Genomic DNA, 26,758 nt, shown 5'->3' on the forward strand with positions numbered 1-26,758 from the left:
ACGGCCCATCTAGTCTGCCCACACTAATGGCCCACCCCCTAACTACCTCCATGAAGAGATCCCACATGCCAATCTCATCTTTTCTTAAAATCTGGCACGCTACTGGCCTCAATTACCTGTTGTGGAAGATTATTCCAGTGATCAACCAACTTTTCAGTGAAGAAATATTTTCTGGTGTCGCCATGAAATTTCCCACCCCTGATTTTCTACGGATGCCCTCTTGTTGCCGTGGGTCCTTTAAGGAAAAAGAGATCCTCTTCCACCTCGATACGGCCTGTGACATATTTGAACGTCTCGATCATGTCTCCCCTCTCTCTGCGTTCCTCGAGTGAGTACAGCTGCAACTTACCCAGTCGTTCCTCATACGGGAGGTCCTTGAGTCCTGAGACCATCCGGGTGGCCATTCGCTGAACCGATAATGTGGCCTCCAGAATTGTACACAGTATTCCAGATGGGGTCTCACCATGGATCTGTACAACAGCATTATGACCTCGGGCTTACGGCTGATGAAACGTCTACGGATACAGCCCATGATTTGTCTAGCCCTGGATGAAGCTTTCTCCACTTGATTGGCAGTCTTCATGTCTTCGCTAATGATCACCCCGCGGATGCGACGTGACGGCATCATGTTGCATGCATGCTTGCTCAAAGGGACTCCAGATGCAGCCCCGAGCTCAGGATCTTCCAATACCTGGACAAACTGCCAGGTTTTGAAAATCTCCCCGGGCACCTGGATAGAAAATCGAGAATCGACGCAAACGGTCACTGGCAATATTCAGCTGCTCCCCGACTACATTTGGCAGCTTAAGGCAATCGCCTTAAAAAAAGTGTAGTATATCTCTGGCCGCTGAGACTTAGCTAGCTAGCCACTGAATATTAGCATAGCTGTCTCTCTTGGCCGGCCAAAATTAGATCAGAAATTGGCATTTAATTTCCGGTATCGCTGGCAATTTCCTAAGGTCTGAATCTGAGCCCGATTGCAATTAAATACAAACCTGCTGATATTTGACTCATGTTTAAAACTGCTATATAGGAAACTTTTTTTAATGACATTTTTGAACTTATATTGTGCTCATAAGTCCTTCAGCAGGGTGCCTGAACAGCGATAAGTAGTCGCTGACACTTTACGTTAATTCTATAATCACAGCAGAACGGCTTCTCTTGTATATATATTATTCACGTAGCTTCAAAAGGAGTTAAGGAGAGAGACACTTATCTGAAAAAAAAATGGTGTCTCGGCTCCAACACAGTCTGTGTTTCGCAACGGAAACATCAGGAAGCCGAAAGTTGAAGACTTTTTTCTTTTGTTATTAGAAACTGCCTAAATCCTCTGACTCCGACACTCCTCCTATCAAAAAGACGCCCCAGCACTGTTTTCCCTGAAAATAAGACCTATCCCAAAAATAAGCTCTAGTTAATATCGACCACCAAAGCCCCCCCCCAAAATGTCCCCGACACTCCCCGACTCCATCTCTGACACTAGTGCTGCCCGATTCCCGAAAAAAATCAAACTTGTTAATTCAGCGACCCCCCCACCCCGGTAAGACCTGACATACCTCCGCTCCAAGGCCTCCTAAAGCGGCAGCAGCTCTCTGAACAGGCTGCGTTGTGGCCTTCCCCGCTGGGGCCTTCCCTCTGCTGCATCACAGTCAGTTGGGTTCTGATGCACAGGGAGATGGGATAGAAAGATGCTGCAGAGGGAAGACCCAGCTCCGGCGGGGAAGTCAGTGAAGCAGTCTGTTGAGAGCGCTGCTGCCGCTGCTGTTTTTGAAGGCCTCAGAGCTGAGGTATGTCAGTCTCACGGTGGGAGGGTCGGTGGGATTCTGCTGCACAGGGGGATGAGAGGGAGGGATAGAAAGATGCTGCACAAAGGGAGGGGGGGAAGGAAAGAGGAAAAATTGGGGTGGAAGAGAGAGAGAGATGATTGTTGTAGATGAAAAAAAATAAGACATCTCCTGAAAATAAGCCCTAACTCGTTTTTGGACCCAAAATTAATATAAAACACTGTCTTATTTTTGGGGAAACACAGCAGCAAAAGAAAAAGAAAAATGCCTTCAACTTTCGGCTTCCTGATGCAGCCGTTGCGAAGCACAGACTGTGTTGGAGCCGAGACACAATTTCTTTTCAGACCCAAACTTATTTCCATGACAACCTAAAATCAATGACTTTCAGGTCAGCTGTTCATCCTCCCCTCTAGGCATATTACAATAAACAATGCGACAAGCCTTGTGTTCCAGGGGAAAGAGCCCATCGCCTTCTAGACTCATAAGAGCACAGGGCAAATGTTTCTTAGATATCCCGTCACCAAGTCCACCTTGAAGATCATGTTCATGGTTTTTTTGATTGCAGGCCCAACTATGTGGAACACTCTTCCCTTTGGAGTTAAGGCAGATGAACTCACTATTTAGAAAACATCCTAAAGTTTTTTTTGGGGTTTTTTTTTTTTTTATTTCAACAAGCTTTGACTGGATTTTTATGTGATTAAGGTATTATAATTCAAACTTACTCCCCCCTCCCCTTTTATGAAGCCGCGTTCGCATTTTTTATCGCCGGCTGCGGCGGTAAAAGTTCCGACGCTCGTAGGAATTCTTATATCGGAGCTTTTACCGCCGCGGCCGGCAATAAAAAAAAACACCGACGCGGCTTCATAAGTTTGTTTGAATTTTTATCGATGTTTAAAATGCTTCAGTCTGTCTTAACTATGTATGTGAAGCTGTAACCTGAAACCCCCTTAGGAGCGGGATATAAAAGCTTTAAATAGACAGCCGGACATATTACCTCCTTTGCAGAGCAGGAAGAGTGGAACAACATAGAGCATGATGTGTTGAATGTAATACACCTCCATCTCAAAGGGCAGCTGAAAGAGGAAGAAAAACGTGACATGTTATTTTTGAACGTAGCATGGGCGGTTTCACGCCAACACAACTGTGTTTGTGTTTCGATGTCTCGCAGAGTCGCCAACACTGGCATGAATCATTGTTTTCAAAACACCCACAAACAGTAATTTTCTTTCTGAATTTGTTGATTAGGGATTGTTAGCAGCGAGGTTGCTGACAGGCAGCTCAGAGAACCTGCCCAAGGTCAGACAGCTCGTGGCAAAGGGGGGGAAAGCAGTGGAACGGAGCTTATGGGCTACCCATGCTGGACAGTTTTACCCCTTCTGCTGGACCCTGTGACAGGCCGCAGAAGGAAGAAGAAAGCTGAAACCAATGGAGCTGCTCTCCCTAATTTGGTTCACTTCACTCTTTCCCACTGCTCAGCAGCAGTAGCTGAATTTCACAGCTAAGGTTGGGTTCTGCCTCCGGGCCACCTTTCCTGCTGCATCATGGGCTGGCCTTGGGTCTATAGGAGTTCATTGTGAGTCGGTGTGGGCCAGGGACTAAGCTAGCTCGTATTAACCCTGTTCCACCCCAGCTTTCATAGGTTTCTGACCCAGGCATGACTTGCATTAGTTGGGGCTCTGGTAGAGAGGAAGTGGCCCAGTGGCTTTCACCATCACCCTAACCAGGAAAGCCAGGGTTCAATTCCTGTTTGTACCACCAACACACTTTAGGGAAGTCACATTCTCATTCCGACCAGTAAACTGTTCGGAGCAGAGGACATAGTGTACCCAAAATACAGAATTGTGCAGCAGTGCTGACATCCAGTAAACTAAACTAAACCTTAAGTTTATATACCACCATCATCTCCACGGATGTGGAGCTCGGCACGGTTTACAAGAACTTAAAATATAGGAAGAGAAGGAAAAAAAGGTTTACATGAATTTATATAGAGAAGAGAAGAGTAAGGGGGGATAGAATTACACTTTAATGAAAAGCCAGGTTTTCAGTCGCTTGCGGAATAATTGAAGGGAGCCCAGGTTCCGCAGCGGGTTAGTAAGGTCGTTCCAAAGACCTGTGATTCTGAAGAGAAGTAGCACTATAAAAACAGTGTGTATTGGTAAAGAGGAATTTGAACCCAAGTCCCAGATTTTTCCTGGTCCACAGCCCCTTTTCTCCCATCACTAAATACAATGCAATTCATGTGTCTTTTCATAGGCTGGGGTAACTTATTACGTTTGAATTTCTTTCATTTTAACTGTCCAAGGGCAAAGCAAACCACACTCTCTGTTAAATAAGAATTTCTCGGACTCCTGCAAAGAAGGGGATATTAATGTTTAACACATCACAGGCAGTACACCCCCCCAAAAAAAAAAAAAAGTGCCATTACCAACTAACAGGAAGCTCATAATCCCTTTCACATGTAAATCAAATGGGCACTCAAAAAGGAACTGGTTCTCTTTCGGTCATGAGATACCTTTTTAAAAGTACCGACAAGAGACCGCAGAAAGGAGATGTGAAAATTCAAAAGCTCACACGTTACAACCTCTTCTGTATTAGAAACATAGAAACATAGAAATAGACAGCAGATAAGGGCCACGGCCCACCTAGTCTGCCCACCCTAATGTCCCTCCCCTACCTTTGCCCTGTGAATAGAAACATAGAAACAGACGGCAGATAAGGGCCACGGCCCACCTAGTCTGCCCACCCTAATGTCCCTCCCCTACCTTTGCCCTGTGAATAGAAACATAGAAATAGACGGCAGATAAGGGCCACGGCCCACCTTGAACCTTTAAGGCCGCTAAACCCCCAAATGGTTTTACGCAATGATTTTTTTCCACACACCCAGAGAGAACAAAAGCACAGAGAACCTAAGAATTATCATAAGATTCTTTATAAACTTCCTTTTCAGGTACAATCGAAGTGGTTTGCATGTTGCATTCAGGCACTTCCTCCGACCGTAGCGGGCGGAACGGAGGTTAGGTTGACTTGTCCAGGGTCACAAGGAACCCAATTCCCTAGGTTCTAAACATTTTGAAAATTAATCTCTTTTGAAACCTCTGTTCTTTCATTTTTCAGTTTGTTATTTAATTGTGGTAAACCGAGTCGAGCTTCCTTAGGTTGATGACCCGGCATACAAAGTTAAGCTTTAGTTTAGTTTAGTCCAGTGCCTTGACCATAAGTCTACGCCATAAGAACCTACGCGTTTTGGCTTTCCTCAAATCTACGTTAACAGATTTATGGATTTTTCCTCTAAGAATTTCTCCTCTTCCTCCCAACAACCACTCCACTCTAATAATGCAACTTCCAAACTTGATCTAATTCTTATTGTAAAAAGCATAGATTCCTTATAGAGAACTGCGGTATATAAGACATCTATTGTATTGTATTGGTCTGTCCCCGTATGCCTTATGACGTAGACCACCAACCATTTTAGTTGACTTCCTCTGGACCGATTCAATCCTGTTTCTATCCTTTTGAAGATGCGGTCTCCAGAATTGTACAGTTCAAGTTTATTTGATATGCCACCAATATAAAATGAATTTAAAATTAAACAATTTACAATAAAAGTATCTAGGGAAAGGGGCACACAAGACGCAAACAAAAAGACACCACAGGATGAACCAAAACACCCTGGAATGAGAGGAAAAGAAAAGGATACGATATTTTAAAAAACAAGGGGGGGAGGGAAATATTGATGTAAACCATTTAGGTTTTTGTAAACGGTATAAAATTTTTTTAAATAAATAAATTATACAGGGGCATCAATACCTCTTTTTTCCTACTGGCCGTACCTCTCCCTATGCAACACAGCATCCTTCTAGCTTTTGCCACTGCCTTTTCAACCTGTTTGGCCACCTTTAGATCATCACATACAATCACACCCAAGTCCCGCTCCTCTTTCACGCATAAAAGTTCTTCACCCCCTAAACTGTACCGTTCCCTCGGTACTGGATGAGTTTTTGACTCCTTATGTGCTTTGATTTTCTGTGTTTCTAAGATGCATTCCAGGGAGGCCGAGTCTACGTTTGTCCACAGATGTAAAGTAATAGTGAACAGAGTATTCAAATTGGAATAAAAATCTGAAAATACACTAGAGCAGTGTTTTTCAACCTTTTTACACCTATGGACCGGCAGAAATAAAATAATTATTCTGTGGACCGGCATCAGTCCGTGGACCGGCGGTTGAAGAACACTGGGCTAAGTTGTGGGCCAGACCCCGCCCAATCTCCACCCCAGACCCCACCCCCATAATAGTACTAATTGCACCTTGCACCTTGCAACGTCAGCGAGAAGGCTTCCGGTTCAGGCGCAGGACGTCCGTAGGAGCCACTGCTCGTGGCTTTGTGCACTTAATCGGTTAGGAAGAGAGAGCTGGCTCGAAGATAACGTCGCATTGATTGCACCGTGGACCGGCGGTTGAAGAACACTGTTTTGGGCCTGATGCACGTGCTGGCCCTGTGGACCGGCAGGAAATTTCTGTGGACCGGCACTGGTCCATGGACCGGTGGTTGAAGAACACTGCACTAGAGCACTCTAGCGAGACTCTTCAAACTACAGACCATGGGCCAGATGTCACTCGTTCTTCCAGAAAACAGAAGGGGAAAAAAAACCTATTCCTTAAACCCTAGTAAACATGCACAGATCGAGACAAAAACCTGATGCTAATGTGTATTTAATCCTCTATTTAATTCCACAAACTTGTTACAAGGGAAAAAGTGATTGGGTCAAAGTAGAGCAGCTGTTTTATCTCTGTACTATATCACACTCTTGTTTAGAGCTGGGAGCTTTATACATGCTTGAAATAGATGGATTCTGCTAGGATAAAATGATTTAAGCTTTTTCTAAATCAGATAAGGCCAAAGGCACTCAATATGCATGTCAGCTCTAAGCTGTGTTTTGCCTTTGTCCCCTGTATAAAAAAAAACTCTGGTGAGACCTCATTTAGAATCACACTTCAGTTAGTACTGTATACCATATATAAATCATATGTCTCATTAGACTCAAATATTACAGATTATATTATCTACTCTTGTGCTTCCATTGAGACTTAGCTTTAAAAATAATGGCTGTTCATTGCATCTTCCATGATAAATGTGAAACTCCCTTCACCGAGTTAATCGAACTTCAGGAAACAAAGCTGCTATTTGCATCTTCCATAATGAGATGGAAACTCCAACGTAGCTTGTTTTGCCCAACAAAGGCTGCCTCAAAGAGAAATGCCATAATCACAGCTTAAAGTTGTTATTCATATTGTAACACTGAGCCATTCAGCAAAGCCTAAATTCATAAGAACATAAGAAGTTGCCTCCGCTGAGGCAGACCAGAGGTCCATCTTGCCCAGCGGTCCACTCACGCGGTGGCCCATCAGGCCTATCGCCTGAACAGTGGTCCCAGACTAATTTTGTAACTTACCTCTAATCCTCTAATCCTATCCTTATAACCTACCTCTACTCCTATCTGTATCCCTCAATCCCTTTGTCCTCCAGGTACCTATCCAACCCTTCTTTGAAGCCCTGTAGCGTGCTTCTGCTTATCACATCCTCCGGTAGCGCGTTCCATGTGGCCACCACTCTCTGGGTGAAAAAGAACTTCCTGGCGTTTGTTCTAAACCTTCCCCCTTTCAATTTCTCTGAGTGCCCCCTTGTACTTGTGGTTCCCCATAATTTAAAAAATCTGTCCCTGTCTACTCTTTCTATGCCCTTCATGACCTTGAAGGTTTCTATCATGTCCCCTCTAAGTCTCCGCTTTTCCAGGGAGAAAAGCCCCAGTTTCTTCAGTCTGTCACGGGGGACAAATTTTCTCCCGTTCCAGCGGGAACTCATTCTCCCCTCCCTGCGAGTTCTTTCGCTGTCCCTGATCCGTTCCTGCAAGTGCCGTCCTCGTCTGCACAAGCCTCAAACCCTTTACAGTCGTAAGTGTTCAAGGCTCGTGCGTTTTAAGGAACAGCTTACGGGAATGAGGCAGGGTCAGCGATGAAACTCACGGGCATGGGACGGGGAAACTGAGTTCCTGCGAGGATGGTGGCAAATTTGTCCCCGTGTCATTCTCTACTGAAAAATCACTTCCAGGCCATGGGCGAATCCTGCCCAGAGTGAATTTTAGTTTTCTCCATGTGTGGCAGCAAGGCTAGTGGGATCCGTGGGGTCCAGTAGCTAAAGATGACAATTGGCAGCCCAACATTAGAGGAAACTCAGCAAGCGTCCGGCAGGACCTCATATGTCAAATGGCAAACTGAGGAGGACCCTTTCCCACTATCTTTCTCTTGAAAGGTTTGGTGACATTGGCATTGGTTTTATGAACTGACTAGCTGATGCCCCGGCGTTGCACGGGTATTTCATTATAGCAATAACACTGTAAATGGATTCAAATAAAGATACTTTGTAGTGGTGAATGAAAGTATTTTTTTACAGCTTAATAAAAAGTACAATATTCAAATTATAATGTGAAATATTTGACAAAATGAATACAATACAACTAACGCAAAACGTGATTATAAACAACAATTTTAGTTTCACCTCCTGGAGCAAGAACATATAAATTCTTGGTTGAACCCACCCTTGAGCAAGCAACATAGAGTTGTGGGCCGCGAGACCCCCAGAACATATCACCCCAGGTAGTGAGGGATCTGCATACCAAGTTTCGTTCAAATCGGTCAAGCCGTTTCTGAATTACTGTGAGAATGGCAGCTTTTTACATTTTTTCCATTGACATGAATGGGTGAAATCTTATTTTCTGTTTGTAGCTCTGCCTACGTGTGCAGGTGGGCCGCGAGACCCCCAGAACATATCACCCCAGGTAGTGAGGAACGCCCCGACGTGAGAAGGCCCGAAGCAGCCCGTTTAGATTGCTGCCGCGATGCTGCCTTTTGGAAGTAGGTAATGATATGTCAGTCTCGCGGTCGGCGTGGGGAGGGAGAGATGGAAGGGTCTTCCGAGGCGTTTAGGAAGTTCCCGGTACCAGCAGTGGACTTTTATTTTGCTTTCCCCTACCCCAAAAATAAGTGCTTCAACTTAGGGCTTATTTTTGGGGTAGGGCTTATATTAAGACCTACCCCGAAAATCATGCTAGGGCTTATTTTCGAGGTAGGTCTTATTTCGAGGAAACATGGTAGCTACAGCAAACAGAGTTACGACTGCCTAATCTCTGAACTGTTATCAGGTCTTCAGGAACGTGTAACTCACTGTACCAATGCCAGGGGCACAGGAGAAAAAGAGTAGCTTGGTATAGCTGCGTATTTCCAGCAGGTTGACCAAGACCACCTATCGCCCACACAGCATTCCGGAATTGTTCCAGTGGCTGAGGAAAAAGAACCAAAGCACATCATACCAGGATCGAGTCACCTGAATTTCTGCTTTGGAGTCCCAGAGTCTGCGTGCCTTTAGCACCTCTAACAAAAATAAGTGGAAAACCACAGTATCTAAGAGATTCATTATTTTATAACATTTTATTGAAGGAATCAAATATATATACTATAAAATAAAACAAGGAGATTTTCATTACAATTTGATTCACAATTATAATATATCCATACTAATTTCTATCATTCCTCCAAAATATTTTTCCATATGACCTATTTTATTCCTCTCTATATCCTCCCCGTTCCCTTCCCCCCTCCCATTCCTTTTATTACCAATTATAACATTGTATTGAATGAATTAAACAAATATACTATTCAAATATTTCCAAACAAATTACAATCTTCCCCCCTATTCCCTCCCCCTAAATGGAAGGTGACACCAATTACCAGATGTTGGAATGCAATGAATGTTTCCAAAGCTTCAATGTAAAACATTAAGAATCATACTTCATGCTCTAGAGCAGGGGTGTCAAAGTCCCTCCTCGAGGGCCGGAATCCAGTCGGGTTTTCTGGATTTCCCCAATGAATATGCATTGAAAGCAGTGCCTGCAAATAGATCTCATGCAGATTCATTGGGGAAATCCTGAAACCCCGACTGGATTCCGGCCCTCGAGGAGGGACTTTGACACCTGTGCTCTAGAGGAAAGATTTTGAATATAGGGGTCCCAAATTTTCAAAAAGAGACGAGTTTGTCTAGGAAATCTACGAACCTCCCAAACCTCAAACAAAATGAAACGATTCATTAAAAAGGGAAATTAAGGAGAGAGGTACTACTGAGAGAGGAAAGGAAAAAAGGAGCAAAGTTGAGAAGGCAATAAAGAGACTTTGTAAATACCATTTGAATATTGTCTCAGTTATTTGACTAAAGTGACTACAGAGTGAACTCACTGGCACATTCAGCTACAGAGAGAGTCCTTGAAATGCAGGCGGACTGGAAGCCTTTACGCTGTGCTGCTCTAGGAGCTGTTTAAAACAGCAGACGAACTGGACAAGCTTTATTTTATACTGGGACAACTTTTTCTAGAAAAGCATCGCGAGACAGACAATTCTAAAGACCCCTGATGCAGGCCGTGGGCCGAAACACCGACAGTGTCGGGTCTTTGTTAAATAAAGAACATCTGGTCCCAATTCTGCAGGCTTGCGCACTTTTGGGGGGTGTTATTTGCTTTTTTTGTGTATTTGTAGATCCCTTTCTTTGTGTTGTCAAAGACAGTGAATGCCATTACCACTGTTATGGAAATACTTTCAAAAACCAGGCCTGGAGACTCAGTGGCCATGCACAACGATATCTGGATGTCCTTAGAAAATTGAGAGTGGTTCATCACACTGCAGGCCGACTGATTTTTGGCCTAAAAAAAATGGGAGCACGTTACTCCCTATTATCAGAAACTTCACTGGTTGCATTTGTTACAAATCAATCTTCAGTATGTCACCAGGCTACCTTGTTCCTCACTTTTCTTGGAACCATTCTAATAAGCCTACACATAGAGTTCATTTGTTTGCATACCCTTCTATTAAATTATGTCGTTATAAGAGGTTTCTTGAGAGAACCCTCTCTTTTTAGGCTGCTAAATTCAATGTTTGGTTTGGAAAAATCATGCTAGGACCGCCTTCTTATTTCTGTTTTAGAAAATTATTAAAGACACAACTATTTGATAAATTTGTATCCTAATGCACTCTTTGCTTTTAAAATAATTAAGTATTTCTTGTATTTTACAATTTGATGTATTTCTATTATGAATTGTATTTTTTTGCTGCATGTTCAGCTCTATTTATTGTGAACTGCCTAAAACCATTTCTGGTCTGGTGGTATATAAGAATAAAATTATTATTATTACTTCTTAAGTCAGGACTTCTGCTACCAGATTTAGTTGGGGTTATGGATGTTGTATAAGTACCATGGTGGGAAGGGAGAAGGGATATCCCAGTCACCATGAAATGTGAACACCATGACCAGATTTAGTGTCCACAATTGCAGAAAGCTGGCACACCCTCTAGAGAGCTGCACGGGAACGGGGACGACGGGAATCCCGCGGGTTCCCCATTCAGGTCACGGGGATCCCGTGGGGACGCCCCCTAGGGTCGCGGGAATCCCATGGGGATGCCCCCTAGGGTCGCGGGAATCCCGTGGGGATGCCTCCGAGGGTCGCGGGGTTCCTGTGGGGCTGGATGTACTCAGTCGCGCGGCTCTTCTTCTCCCTACCTGCTCTGCTTGCAGCCCAGAGCCGAACGGAAGTCTTCCTGACGTCAGCGCTGACGTCGTAGAGGAGGGAGGACTTAAACAAAGCCCTCCCTCCTTCCGAAGTCAGTGCTGACGTCGGGAAGACTTCCGTTCGGCTCTGTGCTACAGGCAGGGCAGGTAAGGAGAAGGAGACTCGAGTGACTACCATGGGAGGGGTGCGGTCCGCCCCGGGTGCAGCACAGCCGGCCTGGTCCCCTTACTTTTGTGGCGCTTCCCCGAACGAACGACCGACAACAGCCCCGGTCCGGTTCTTACAGCAGCTGTAAGAAGGTAATTTAGATTCACGGTTAAGGGCAGGGAGGTTTGTCAGACCGGGCCTGTTCTGTTGGTCGGGTGGAGAAGCGCCACGAAGGTAAGGGGGCAGGGAGAGAGAAAGGGAGGAAAGGTGGAGTGGAGAGGAAAAGACGCTTAAGAGAAATGGGTAAAACTGAGGGGGCAGAAGGACGCTGAAAGCACTGGGGAAGACAAAGGGGTGGAGAAGGACGCTGAAAGGACATGGGGAAGACGGGGGGGGTGGAGAACGACGCTGAAAGGCCATGGGGAAGACAGAGAGGGAGAAGGACGCTGAAAGGACATGGGGAAGACAGAGGGGGGAGAAGGACACTGAAAGCACATGTGGAAGACAGAGGGGGGAGAAGGACGCTGACAGGACATGGGGAAGAGAGAGTGGGGAGAAGACGCTGGCAGGGAAGAAGACAGAGATGCCAGACTATGGGGGGAGCGGAGGGAAGAAGATGGGTGCCAGACTAATTTGGAAGGGGGGAGAAAGGGAGAGGCACAGTAACAGAGCAAATGGAAGACGCAGAAGGAAGAGAGACAGTGGATGGAAGGAACTGAATGAGAACATGAGGAAAGCAGAAACCAGGCAACAATGGTAGGAAAAAAATTCTATTTCTTTTTTGCTTCAGGATAAAGTAGTATATTAGTTGTGTTGATAAAAATTTATAAACATTAGAGGCTCTGGTAGAAACCCGTTTACAAAGTATATATTCTTCCCAATTAATATTTCCAAATTAAAGTCTTTTTGCTTATTTGTAAATGGGTTTCTACCAGAGCCTTTAATTCAGTAGCATAATTAAATGAAATAACTATTTCTGAAGTTTATAGGGACGGGTGGGGACGGAGGGATTCCTCAAGGGGATGGGTGGGGACGGGTGGGATTCCTCACGGGGACGGATGAGACTTTGGTGGGGACAGGTGGGGATGGGTGAGATTTCTGTCCCCGCGCAACTCTCTAACACCCTCCCCCCTCCCCCTAGCGCTGCTTAAAGATGGAGCGAGTGTGACACAGTGGTTAAAGCTACAGCCTCAGCACCCTGAGATCATGGGCTCAAACCCACACTGCTCCCTGTGACCCTGGGCAAGTCACTTCATTGCCCTAGGTATATTAATAATAATAATAATAATAATAATTTGCTGATTGTATAGCTCTCTTCACTGTGAACCGCCTAGAAGTCGCAAGATGATTTTTTATATACTGCCATAATCTTGCGACTTCTAGGCGGTTCACAATGAAGAGAACTATACAATCAGCGAATTACAATGTACAAATAGGGAAGATGTCACTGCGCATTCAGTGAATACAGAATACCATTACTGGGACTACGCAGTATCAACATGATGATACTGTTTAAAAAGTTGTCAGACTAGGAAATAAATCTATTGAACAGAGCGGTCTTAATTTCTTTCCGAAAAGCGCCGTAGGTCGACCTGGCTCTATCGATTGAAATTGCCTAGCCAGGTTTGCTGTCTACCAGCTTGAAACTTAAAAGTTCTGTCCAGAAAGGTCCTGTATTTGCAATCAGTGATCTTCGGATAGGCAAAGAGGTTGCGATTTCTGGTTGTCCTGGTGGGGGTGTATAGTTCGAAGTGAGGTAAGAGACAGGTGGGGGCCCACAGGGAAAAAAAATGCTCGAGTACCTGAATAAATTCATGTAAACCATTCTGAGCTCTCCTGGGAGAACTCCACAGAAAAACGAATGCATGAAGAGGAACTATAAAGCAGAGTAGAGAATGACACGGTGACAAAATTCATCACCGTCCCCGTCCCCGCGGATAACCGCAGGAAATAATCCCATGTCATTTTCTAGTGTCTATTTCAACCTCAGTCCTTCTACACCAGCATTCTTCAAAGCAAAGCTTGCGGGTCATTGGTTGTGGCCATTCATACTCTGATTCTTATGGGAGCCAAGGATAATGAAGCCATTGTGACATCACTGATGTGATTGGCTCTTAGGCACTGGTGGAATGAGGCATTATGACATCACAATACCTGCTCTGGATACCAGAGACTGTCATTCTCAACCTCAATCCTTCTACACCAGCATTCTTCAAAGCAAAGCTTGAGGGTCAGTGGTTGTGGCCATTCATACTCTGATTTTTCCCTCTCTCCTTAAAGAATGACATGAAGATGGTTTCCCGCGGTTATCCGCGGGGACGGGAACGGTGATGAATTTTGTCACCGTGTCATTCTCTAAAGCAGAGGTCAATCCCTGGAAATATCATGGTACTTGATCCAGTCCAAGTTCAAACTGAGCTGGGAAAACTGGCAGGTCAGAAAACCAAAGGCACAAAGTGGAGGAGGAGGAAGAATAAGAGCACAACGGTTACTCACCAGCCGCGTGTTAAGCACTGGGAAAAGCAGCGCCAGGAGAGCCCCATTCAGCATGTGCATCTGTAGCCTGAAGGAAGAGAGGAAACAGGGCGTGACCATCCGGAGCTCAGCTTCCGAACAACTTTCCAACGAGAGGCTGGGCATTTCAGAATAAGCCAATGAGCGTTTTTTTTAGCGCCAGCTGTGGCGGTTAACAGCTCTGCCGCTCACAGAATTGCTCTTACTGCCACTGTCTGTGCTAAAAAACGCGCTACGGTTTTGTAAAAAGGGGGGAGGGGGGAAGGATTAGTTTTCCACTGTTACAAGCCCCAGTCACGTTGAAGTTGACTGAATTTCAGTTTCGGCACTGAAACTGGGCCCAAAATCCAAGTTCATGTTTCATTTTTGGCAGAAACCAAAACCCTTCTCCCCCCCCCCACCCCACCACAATCACACCTTCCCCCTCAGGCTGCCTGACTGCAAGAGACACCCCCCTCCCCTTGCAGAAAGGACATCCCTCTGGTCAGATATATCAGCAAACAAGAAAACCAAGTCAAATGCACAAATACAGGGGAATACAGATCATTCCAGGAGTCCTATATCAATTCAACCAGGCACCCACGTGGCTTAAGAGGGTGACAGATTGATAGCTGGAGCAGTGTAGACCAGGGGTGTCCAACCTGCGGCCCCATGAAGTATTTTGTGCGGCCCCGGTCGAGGGCGATGCAGTGTTTTCCTCTGCTGCCCCCTGGTATTTACCGTCTTGCCGGCTCCCTCCTCTGTCTTGCTGCAGCGTTTGCGCGGCCCCAGAAAATTTTTTTTCGGCCAATGCGGCCCAGGGAAGCCAAAAGGTTGGACACCCCTGATGTGGACAGTGTTCACATCATAAAAACAGTACAAACAAACACATGTGGACTGCATAAGAAACAGCTGGAAACGATTACTCATCTCATAGCTATACGCTGTTACAGATTTGGTAATGTGAGAAAGACCCCTCCCACCCCCTAAGTTCCCTTACTGTTCCATATATGTCACACTGAATGGTTTTTCATATTTAAACAAAATACGACATGTGCAATAACAGGGGAAATCAGGAGGGTGGTGGTGGAAAACTTTCACATCACTGCAGTATCTGCCTATATAAAGATCTGATGTGAGAAAATTCTAAAGCAGAAAGGCACAATGAGGAGACACGTGCTACCCACTGGAAACTTTGTAACCACATCGTTGTAACAATGAAGCACTGTGGATCACGACCCCCAAGAGAATTAGGGAGACTGACAAGCTTAAGAATAGCTGGAACATTCCCATTCAAATCGCTTGGAAATTCAACGCAAGGAAACTGGATGTAGAGGTGAGCGAAAACACGAGAATGACGTAACAGAGTGATTTTTCGGTGCATCATGTGGAAAGGGAGACGATGGTCCTTAAGTACCAAATATGTGGTAAAAAACAAACGAAAAATATTCTTTATTGTGTTGGGTACTGCAAGTCAGGGCCGGCTCAACCCATGGACCAGATGAGGCTTTGCTCCGGGGCGATGGCTAGAGAATGACACGGTGACAGAATTCATTACCATTTCCCTCCCCGTGGATAACCATCCTGTGTCGTTCTTTAGTGTCTCTCTCAACCTCAGTCCTTCTACACCAGCATTCTTCAATGCAAGGCTTGAGGGTCAGCAGCTGTGCTCTTGATTCTTCCCTCTCTCCTTACAAAATGACATGGAGATGGTTTCCCATGGTTATCCATGGGGACGGGAACAGTAATGAATTCTGTCACCATGTCATTCTCTAGCACTGGCATTAAAGGGCACCAAATGCCTGGGCCATTATGTCACCTGGCCCACAGGCTGACATCGGCAAGGCTTGCTTCCTCCCTCCCTCCCTCTCACCTTCCTTCCCTCTCTCTCTGCCTGCCCTCCCATCCTCTTACCCAAATGAAGCTGCTCATTGCCACGAGGGACTCAGAATGCAGTTCACAGTTCTTTCCTCCAGTCTTTAAGGCCTTGCCCCTGCAAGGGAGCAGGCCTATGAGAGTACTTAGGCCCACCCCCTTGCTGGAGAAGGCCTCCGATTGGTGCAACTACAGGCCAGGTGCAATGCAAAGCATGTTGCAATTGGATGTTCAACATCTGATCCCAATTTTCCTTTCAGAGAGGCAAGACTTAAGTATTTGAACAGTACCTTCAGTGTCTACCGCGGCCTCTCTTTGCTGAGCTGTCATTGGAGGTGCTCCCATTTCTGCCCCTTGCCACCAACCACACCTTGGTGCTTGGAGTTCTAGCTTGCATCGTGGTGCTTCCCTGCCTGCCTGGACAAGTTTTAGGTTAAGGGGGCTGGTCTCTTGATCTGAGCCCCAAGCTAGAAGAAGGAGGGGAGTAGTGGAAACTGTTGTTTGGGGGTAGGACAAGGGGGAAGAGTGGAAGCTGGAAGCTTGCTGACTGCTGGAGGGAGGCTAGATGGAGAAAATATTCAGGGGCAGGGGCTGAATAGAGGAAAAGGTGGCAAGACACAGAATGTTGCTAAGAAGCGAGAATGAATTATTTTAGGGGGCGGGGCTGTAAAATAGAGGAAGATACTGTAGTGGGGATTGTTACAGATCAGAGGGACGGACGCTGCTATGCCTAGTGGAGGTGGTGGTGGTGAGATTTCCGTTCTGATAGTTCCTCATCTAGTTCTTGGGACAGTGACCATTCCAGTTTTCTGGATAGCCACAGGGCGTGATGTACTGGAGGAAAGGGAGTAGCATACACCATCCACGAGATGCTGGATTGCATGCATTGCCCTCGTTATGTGCAAACCTCCCACACGCCTTCATGATGGATGCCCAGAAAACCCGAATGCCAAGGTATGTCCTGGGGTCTGGGTTGAGGAACACATGGTTAAATTATGGTATTGCATTTGGCTTGGTTTCTGTTTTGAAACATTTGATTTTGCTTCTTGTATTCGATTTGTTTCCTCACCTACTCCTTGGGACACACGAGAGGTTTGCATTCATTGCCCTTGCTCTATGGCTATGCAAATCTCCCATATGCCATCATGATGGATGCCCAGAAAACCCGAATGCCAAGGTATGTTCTGGGGAGTGGGTTGTGGACCCCGGCCACGGGCCCAGACTTTTGCTGCATAGCAGTGCGCCTATAACCTCCGCAGACTGGTGTGGGGCAGAGGCTGTAATTTAGAAGGGGTACGGTGCCTGGGTTTGTTATTGCTTGGATTGTATTTTATTTCTAGTTTTTATTTTTATTTTAATATACATTTTATAATGATGCTGTAGTTGTGTCGAACCTTTTGTTATGAAATAGTAATGCTTTATGTAATTTATCATTATTATACTTGTATATATGTATATTTTTGTGTTAATTGGAATATATATAATCTATATAATGGGAAGACTAGATGAGCCATTTGGCCTTTATCTGCCATCATGTTACAATGTTTCTATAACCATAAAGTTCTATGACCTCACAATGCAGGTGTAAAGAGCCTTAGCCTATAGGAAGAGGAGATGCAAATGTTAAGAGCCTTAGCCAATAGGGAGAGGACAAGATAGTGGATGTTGCAGATGGGCAGACTAGATGGGCCATTTGGCCTTTATCTGCCGTCATGTTTCTATATGACCCCCCGAACGCATGCAATTTTTGCCAAAACACTGCTGTTGGGTCCGGATAGCTCTGCCACTTATCGTTGGATGACTGGTTAATAAACAGAATTTGGCTGTGCCTGTTCGTGATCGCTGCCTTGCTTTGCTGGACAACCTCTATATTTAGCGTCAATATCTGAATGGGTAATAGTGGATACCACACTGGCATTTTCATCTCCCCCCCACCCCTTTCCAGTCTTCCATGTCACCTTGACCCCTGTGGAGACGGTAAAAAGCCTTGTGCCCACAGTGGAGGGTGGGGGGGAGTGAATTATGAGAATAATAATAATAATAATAACTTTATTCTTATATACCGCCAACAATCTTGCGACTTCTAGGCGGTTTACAATAAAGAGAAACTGTACATACAGCGAATTACAGAGTATAGCAGTGTACTTCTGATAATGGGAACATTAATGATAATAACAACAGTTCGTATGCTGCAGGGCCTTGAAGTGCCATGCGGCTTACAAAGAATTGGAAAAATTCCATAAATTGAATGGGGTATTCATAGTTTGTGATTGGGGGTTAACAGTTTACAAATTCAGTTTTGGGAATGATATTGCGAAGGGGGCTATTGTCCTGGTTCGTTACCTAGGTGTTTCGAGAACAGGTACGTTTTTAGGTGTTTTCTAAATTCTCCATAGTCTGACTGAGGAAGACTGAGGAAAACAAAACCCAGAGCCTGGGACCAACATGACTTCAAAAATAAAATGACCAGCCAACGAAAAGGTAGAAAAAATAATTTTATTTTATATTTTGTGATTATTTATTAGATATTTATATACAGACTATCAAGGTTATCTAACATAGTAAAATAGTAGATGACGGCAGATAAAGACCCGAATGGTCCATCTAGTCTGCCCAACCTGATTCAATCTAAAAATTTGTTGGTTTTTTTTCTTCTTCTTCTTCTTATCTATTTCTGGGCAAGAATCTAAAGCTCTACCCGGTTCTGTGCTTGGGTTCCAACTGCCGAAATCTCCGTCAAAACTGACTCCAGCCCATCTACACCCTCCCAGCCATTGAAGCCCTCTCCAGTCCACCCTCCCCCAAACGGCCATATACAGACACAGACCGTGAAAGTCTGCCCAGTAATGGCCTTAGTTATCGGTTTAAAATCAGGTACGCAAGTATTTTCCTTATCTGTCCTGGTGGGCAATAGAGGATTGAGTGACTTGCCCAGGGTCACAAGAAGCCACACATTCTCCAGAAGTTCAATCAGATGATCTCAAATGCGAGTTAGCAGAGAAGTTGCATCAGCGGAAGAAACTGAAATTTCCTTTGAAGGTCCTTTCCTTTGGCACTGGGATGGGAAAATGTTACCTGACATTGATGGATCCAAGGCAAGTGTAGACCGACTTGCTATTCTTTGTCACTGGGAACGGCCAGGAAATGTTGGCAGGCATTCCAAAGCAGAGAAGGCTGGTATTGATGCTATCCAGAAATGGAACCTTAGTTTCAAAATTAAAGGACTTGTCTTTAATATGAAGCAAGCAATACCGGACTTCACAAAGGAGCTAGCGTCCGAATCGGAAAAGCTCACCATAGACTGCTGATTTGTTACATGCACAAGAATTACAATATATATTCCTGGTGGAATTCAGGCACAAAAAAAATTCAAATTCTGTAAGTTTGACATTTAAACAACATATTTCCTAATTATCCAGAATTTTAGTACAATTCAGTATTTTCATTATATTTTACTAGAGCTTTCAATTTTTTTTCTTACTTAGTTACTTTCTTCTAGCAGAGGGTATCAAATTGAAGTGAAAAACTCTCTCTGTATCTCTGAAGCTGGCATTTATACAAATGAAGCCAAGACTACATTGTCAACCAAAAAGAACCCCAGATACCTGTTCCTCTACCCCCACCCCTCCCCGAGCCAGCATCTCTCCCCCCTATCCTCTCTCAGCCATCCAGTCAGCATCTCTCACCCTGTCCCCTCACAGCCAGCATCTCTCTCACCCCTGTTTCCTCCCAGCCAGTCAACTTCTCTCTTGCCCTTGTCCCCTCCCCTCCCAGTCTGCCAGCCAGCATCTCTCTCACTCCTGTCCCCTCACAGCCAACATCTCTCATCCCTCTCCCCTCCTAGCCTGCCAGCCAGTAACTCTCTCACCCCTGTTTCCTCCCAGCCAGTCAACTTCTCTCTCGCCCTTGTCCCCTCCCCTCCCAGCCTGCCAGCCAGCAACTCTCTCACCCCTATCCGCTCCCAGCTAGCCAGGATCTCTCTCACCCCTGTCCACTCCTAGCCAGCCTCGCTCATCCCTCTCCCCTCCCAGCCTGCCAGCCAGTAACTCTCTCACCCCTGTCCCCTCCCAGCCAGCATCTCTCTTGTCCCTCTCCCCTCCCAGCCAGCCAGCATCTCTCTTGCCCATCCCTTCCCAGCCATCTCTCTCACTCCTATCCCCTTCCAGCCAGTCAACCAGCTTCTCTCTTGCCCCCTGTCCCCTCCCAGCCAGCCACTCGCTCACCCACTGTCCCCTTCAACCAGCCAGCATCTCTCCACCCTATCCCTTCTGAGTATTTCACTCGCCCCTATCCTTTCCAGCCAGCACTTCTCATTCTTTCCCCACTGTATCTCAGAGATGCCGATTCCACTTATTGGCAACCTGTCGCCGGCTCTGCAGGATTCCCTCTACTGTGGCTCTGCCTGTGAAGAAAGAGGAAGTGACATTATCCAGAGCAGGACCACGGTAGAGAGAAGCCTGCAGAGCTGGCAGCAGGTTGCCCAAAGATGTGCCAGCAGCGATTTGGGTCACACAGAGGCGAGTGCCAATGCCTCAGACCTCACAGAGGGGAATGCTGACGCCTCAGGCTGCAGAGAAGGAGCGTCGATGTCTCGGGCCGCACAGAAGGAGTGCCGATTCTGCGCAGATCGGTGTCAGGTCAAAAACGCGCCGGGACAAAGGCGCGCACAGACAATTGAGCGCAGCGAGGAGGCGTGCTCCGCACAAAATTTAGAGAGAGATTTATTTTACGGCTCCGACGGGGGGGCGTGGGGGGAACCTCCCCACTTTACTTAATAGAGATCGCGCCGCGTTGTGGGGGGTGTGGGAGGTTGTAACCCCCCCACATTTTACTGAAAACTTCACTTTTTCCCTGTTTTTAGGGAAAAAGTTAAGTTTACAGTAAAATGTGGAGGGTTACAACCCCCCAAACCCCCCCACAACGCCGGCGCAATCTCTATTAAGTAAACTGGGGGGCTCCCCGTCGGAGCCCCTAAAAACTGTAATTTTCTTCAGCGCGCACCTCCGCTTTGCGCTCAGTTGTCGGCGCGCACCTTTGTCTTTCGCCGAGTTGTCTATGAACCGCGCAGATCATAGATAATTCTGGGTGTCTGGGGAAGTCTGTGCAAATTCTGCATTGCATAGTTGGGCAGAATTCCGCCAGAGTAAATACGCTGATAAGTTTAGCGGTAGTTTAAAAAAAAAAAAAGTGAGGTACGACGACCCCTAAACCTTGTTTAAGTAAAATTTTGTGTATTTTTCATTTTTATATAAAAGGAATAAAATTAGCTTCGTGGACAAACAAAATGTGTTAAATTTTATTGGACCACCCTAATGCCCCATGTTACACAGGTAATGCACGTGTGTAGGGAAACATTTCCATGTCAGGATTTAAGCCTACTCAAAGGAATCTATACGTTTAAAAAAAAAAAGTACTTGTTTCAGACAGGGCTTCATACAAGAGATTAAGGGAATCATTCCGCAAGTAATCGGTTCCACCCCAAAATGAAACCAAGGGGTAGCACTTTCACGCCTAGGCTTGTAAAATGGCGCACCTGGCAGGTAGACGATGTGAAATCACGACGCTCCCCTTTAAGTGTCGACACCTCTACCCAGAAGCTGCCAGGTTCGCGAGGCTCATTTATTTCCACACGTCCTTTTATGAAAGAGCTGCTCTTGCTGCAAACGCCTGAGGATACACCCACCCACCCTGTAAAGCTCTGCATCAGCAAATCCTCTCTCAAAAATACCAATCCAATCCTTAGGTCTATATACCGGGTCTTCTCCTAAGTTAGGCGCTCGACTCGGTTGACGTAAAGAAGTGAGAATAGAGACAGAAGGTAGTTTAAAGGATCTCGATATCGCAAAAACACATTTCTAAAACCTTAACAAAGTTACTCGTGTAATGATTGTTGAAGAAGTCACGTTTTTAAAGATTTTCTAAAAAGGAGAGAGACAGAACTGAGCAAAATCCAGACTGAACTTCGGTGCTGAAATGCCAAAGTCTCTGGGAAAATCACTTCTTTTCAAAATCACAAGTCTCTGGAATGACCTTACTATCCCGCTGCGGAACCTGAGCTCACTCCATTTATTCCGCAAGCAACTAAAAACCTGGCTCTTCTCTAACATGTCATTTCTTTTCCCTTACTTTTCCGCTCGATTTATAAACTTATGTAAACCTTTTCCTACCCTTTCTCATTTTTAAGTTCTTGTAAACCGTGCCGAGCTCTACTTCCGTGGAGATGATGCGGTATATAAACTTAAGGTTTAGTTTAGTTTAGTTTGAAGCTTCAGTGTGCAATTTAGCACATAATTGCAGATGTTACAGTGGAATAACATAACAATAACTTTATTCTTCTATACCGCCATAATCAAACAAAGTTCTAGGCGGTTTACACTGAAGAAGGCTGGACAATCAGCGAAATACAATTTATTAAAAATTCAACAATTTCTTAACTATGTTCAGTATAAAATTTTTATTAACCATAATATCCACACTTTGAAATGAATTTATCAAACAGCGCTGTTTTACTTACTTTTCGAAATGCACCATAATAATAATAATAATAATTTTATTTCTTATATACCGCCAAAGCCATAGTAGTTCGAGGCGGTTTACAACGAAGAAGGGCTGGACAATCAGTGAAAATGATACAAACAGAGAAAATAGGAACAATCAGCGAACAGTGGAACAATCGGCGAAAAATGGTACAATCAGCGAAGATAGGTACAATCATGGCAAAAAAATGGTACAGGGAAGAAGGTCAAGACAATCTGCGTAAAGGACATGGTGAGATAGAAGGGGTCAGGGAAGGGCAAAGGGGTCTTGGGGTGTGAATTGGGTGAAAAGATTAGTTTTTAGTAGTTTCCTGAAGTTTAATAAGACAACATAACGCCACTGATACAATTACTCCACCAGGACTGCTGCTTACTTGCTTGAAATACAAGAGTCTTATCCCAAAAAGTTTTGTATCTGTAGCCATTAATTTTTGGATAGGCAAATAGATTAGTTAACAGGCAAGTTGGGGCAATTCCCCAAATCAACTTAAAACAGATACGAGAAAATTTGAATAGTACTCGTGCCTCTACCGGGAGCCAATGTAATAGTCCATAGGTAGGCAATAGCCAGAGCCGGGTCAGGTTTTCAGGATCTCCACAATAAATATGCATGAGATAGATTTGCATCTCAAGAAGGCAGTGCATGAAAATCCATCTCATACCTATTCATTGTGGATGTCCTGAAAACCTGACCTGGCTCCGGCTCTCGAGGACCGGAATTGCCTACCCCTGTTAAATAGTCAGTAGTAGGGACTAATATGGTCGTTTTTCTTCAATCATATGTTTTGTTTCAGTGTTCACCCTTCTTCCAAATGCAACTACTTTGTACATAACTACAATACTGCAGAAAGTGAAGTGGGGAAATATAAAGTAGTGCAAAAAAAAACTCCATTTAAATCAGGGGTGTCAAAGTCCCTCCTCGAGGGCCGCCATCCAGTCGGGTTTTCAGGATTTCCCCAATGAATATGCATGAGATCTATTTGCATGCACTGCTTTCATTGTATGCTAATAGATCTCATGCATATTCATTGGGGAAATCCTGAAAACCTGACTGGATTGCGGCCCTCGAGGAGGGACTTTGACACCCCTGATTTAAAGGTAGCTGAGAGTCTGCTCAAATGGAAGAAAAAACTTCAGATTTTATTGGCAGAGCTCAAGCTCAAACCACCACCTCCACATCATTGGCTAAAAAAACTTTCATAGAGTGGCAACTCACTGTTGAGGTTTAAAATGATTGAGGACCGAGATATTTTGCAACTGAAACCACTGCGAGTGTTTAAAGCAGTCTGTTAAAATGCCATCGTTTCACAGCACTAAGCCGTTTCTTCAGGACTAATATGACCTTGCTTGAATTTTTACAGAGTGACAGTGTTGTGCTCACAATTAGAGAATGACACGGTGACAAAACTCATCACCGTTCCCGTCCCTGCGGATAACCGTGGGAAACCATCTTCATGTCATTCTTTAAGGAGAGAGGGAAGAATCAGAGTATGAATGGCCACAACCACTGACCCGCAAGCTTTGCTTTGAAGAATGCTGGCGTAGAAGGACCGAGGTTGAAACAGACACTACAGAATGACAGTCTCTGGTATCCAGAGCAGATATTGTGATGTCATAATGCCTCATTCCACCAGTGCCTAAGAGCCAATCACATCAGTGATGTCACAATGGCTTCATTATCCTTGGCTCACATAAGAATCAGAGTATGAATGGCCACAACCACTGACCCACAAGCTTTGCTTTGAAGAATGCTGGTGTAGAAGGACTGAGGTTGAAACAGACACTACAGAATGACAGTCTCTGGTATCCAGAGCAGATATTGTGATGTCATAATGCCTCATTCCACCAGTGCCTAAGAGCCAATCACATCAGTGATGTCACAATGGCTTCATTATCCTTGGCTCCCATAAGAATCAGAGTATGAATGGCCACAACCACTGACCCGCAAGCTTTGCTTTGAAGAATGCTGGTGTAGAAGGAGCGAGGTTGAAATAGACACTAGAAAATGACATGGGATTATTTTCCCCGGTTATCCGCGGGGACGGGGATGGTGATGAATTTTGTCACCGTGTCATTCTCTACTCACAATCTCACTTTGTACATTGCACACATAGTAAATGACAGCAGATAAAGACCTGGATAGTCCAAATGGCAGATGAAATTGAATGTGGACAAATGCAAAGTGATGCACATTGGGAAGAATGACCTGAATCACAGTTACTGGATGCTAGGGTCCACCTTGGGGATTAGCGCCCAAGGAAAGGATCTGGGTGTCATCGTAGACAATATGATTAAATCTTCCGCTCAATGTGCAGCGGCAGCCAAAGAAGCAAACAGGATGCTAGGAATTATTAAAAAAGGGATGGTTAACAAGACTAAGAATGTATTGTTCCATGGTGTGACCTCATCTGGAGTACTGCGTTCAATTCTGGCCTCCTTATCTCAAGAAAGATATAGCAGCACTAGAAAATGTTCAAAGAAGAGCGACCAAGATGGTAAAGTGGATGGAACTCCTCTCGTATGAGGAAAGACTAAAACGGTTAGGGCTCTTCAGCTTGGAAAAGAGACGGCTGTGGGGGGATAGGATTGAAGTCTACAGAAATCCTGAGTGGAGTAGAACGGGTACAAGTGGATCGATTTTTCACTCGTCAAAAATGACAAAGACTAGGGGACACTCGAAGTTACAGGGAAATACTTTTAAAACCAACAGGAGGAAATAGGAGAATAGTTAAGCTCTGGAACGCATTGCCAGAGGATTTATTAAGAGCGGTCTTAAGAAAGGTTTGGACAAGTTCCTGGAGGAAAAGTCCATAGTCTGTTATTGAGAAAGACACGGGGGAAGCCACCGCTTGCCCTGGATCAGTAGCATGGAATGTTTCCACTCTTTTGGGGTTCCGGAATCTTTTGTTACTCTTTGGGTTTCCGGAATCTTGCTATTCTTTAGGATTCTAAATGGAATGTTGCTACTCCTTGGGTTTAGGCCAGGTACTGGGGACCTGGATTGGTCACCGTGAGAACGGGCTACTGGGCTTGATGGACCATTGGTCTGACCCAGTAAGGCTATTCTTATGTTTTTATGCATTATAATTTTCATGATTTTCTTCGTTATTCCTGGGCCATAGTCCTTAGAAGTCCGCCTGGTTCTGTCTTTAGGTTACAACTACTGGAATTGCTGTCGAAACTCACTTCAGCCCAGTGGTGTAGCAAGGGTGTGTGGCGCCCCTCCCTTGCCCTCTTCCCCGCCCCATCCCCCTGTCGCACACACACCCCATTCCCTTTCTCTGATGTGAGCAGCATGCTGCCCACGTGAGCATTGGCTCCCTTTGATGTCAGCTCCTAGATGAGGGGTCCCAGAAGCGACGTCAGACAGCGTGCCAAAAAGGGGGCACACATGGCAAGGAGAGGAGTGGGGAAAGAGCGGGCAAGTGTGGGAGGGTGGAGAGGAGGAGGGGTGCCACTGCGCCCTTAGGAAGACTGCACCTGGAGCGGACCGTACACCCACTCCCGTCCTATGCCACTGCTTCAGCCTATCCAAACCATCGCATCGTTTGCGGGATTCAGACCCATGAAAGTCTGCCCAGCACTGTCCTCATGTTCCAAATTGCTGGGGTGCCCATCGAAGCCCTCCCGAGCCCATCCTAAACTTAATCGCCATATATGGAACACAGACCATCCCAGTCTGCCCAGTACCAGCCTTAGTTCTTCAATTTATAACATTACATTAGCAATTTCTATTCCACCTTGCAGTTCAAGGCGGATTACAAAAGAGTTATAGAAGGTGGGCTACAAACGAAGATCTCTGGTCATTTCCAGAGCGAGTAAAGAGTAGATCAGATTGATTCAGGGAGGGGTGGGGGGGTCAGGAAGAAGATGGAAGGAAGGTGGATTACAAAAGAGTTATAGAAGGTGGGCTACAAACGAAGATCTCTGGTCATTTCCAGAGCGAGTAAAGAGTAGATCAGGTTGATTCAGGGGGGGGGGGGGGGGGGCCAGGAAGAAGATGGAAGGAAGGCAGATTACAAAAGAGTTATAGAAGGTGGGCTACAAACGAAGATCTCTGGTCATTTCCAGAGCGAGTAAAGAGTAGATCAGGTTGATTCAGGGGGTTGGGGGGGCAGGAAGAAGATGGAAGGAAGGAAGGTACTCAAAGTGTTAAGACTTTTTCAGGGATTTCTTGAAGAATATAGACTTTTCCTTTTCTGAACGTCTTGTAGTCTGGGGTCGTTATCAGTAGACTGGAGATTTGATTGTCTAGTTTTGCTGCATGAGTGGCTAGGAGGCCATCATATAGTTTTTTTCCCCCGTTTAACTGCT

The 26,758-nt window shown here is 45.3% G+C and overlaps 1 protein-coding gene across 1 annotated transcript in view; it reads right to left on the reverse strand.

Moving 5' to 3' along the window:
- Positions 1-26,758, reverse strand: part of TMEM164 (transmembrane protein 164) — a 111,080-nt gene that overhangs the window by 12,662 nt on the left and 71,660 nt on the right. Inside the window, exons 3-4 of the mRNA XM_033944228.1 lie at positions 14,037-14,103; positions 2,779-2,857 (exon numbers count right to left, since the gene is read on the reverse strand). Coding sequence (XP_033800119.1) covers positions 2,779-2,857; positions 14,037-14,103 — 146 coding nt within the window. The remainder of the gene's footprint in view (positions 1-2,778; positions 2,858-14,036; positions 14,104-26,758) is intronic.

The sequence above is a fragment of the Geotrypetes seraphini genome, chromosome 5 (genome assembly GCF_902459505.1).
Source record: "Geotrypetes seraphini chromosome 5, aGeoSer1.1, whole genome shotgun sequence".
Lineage (NCBI taxonomy): Eukaryota > Metazoa > Chordata > Amphibia > Gymnophiona > Dermophiidae > Geotrypetes > Geotrypetes seraphini.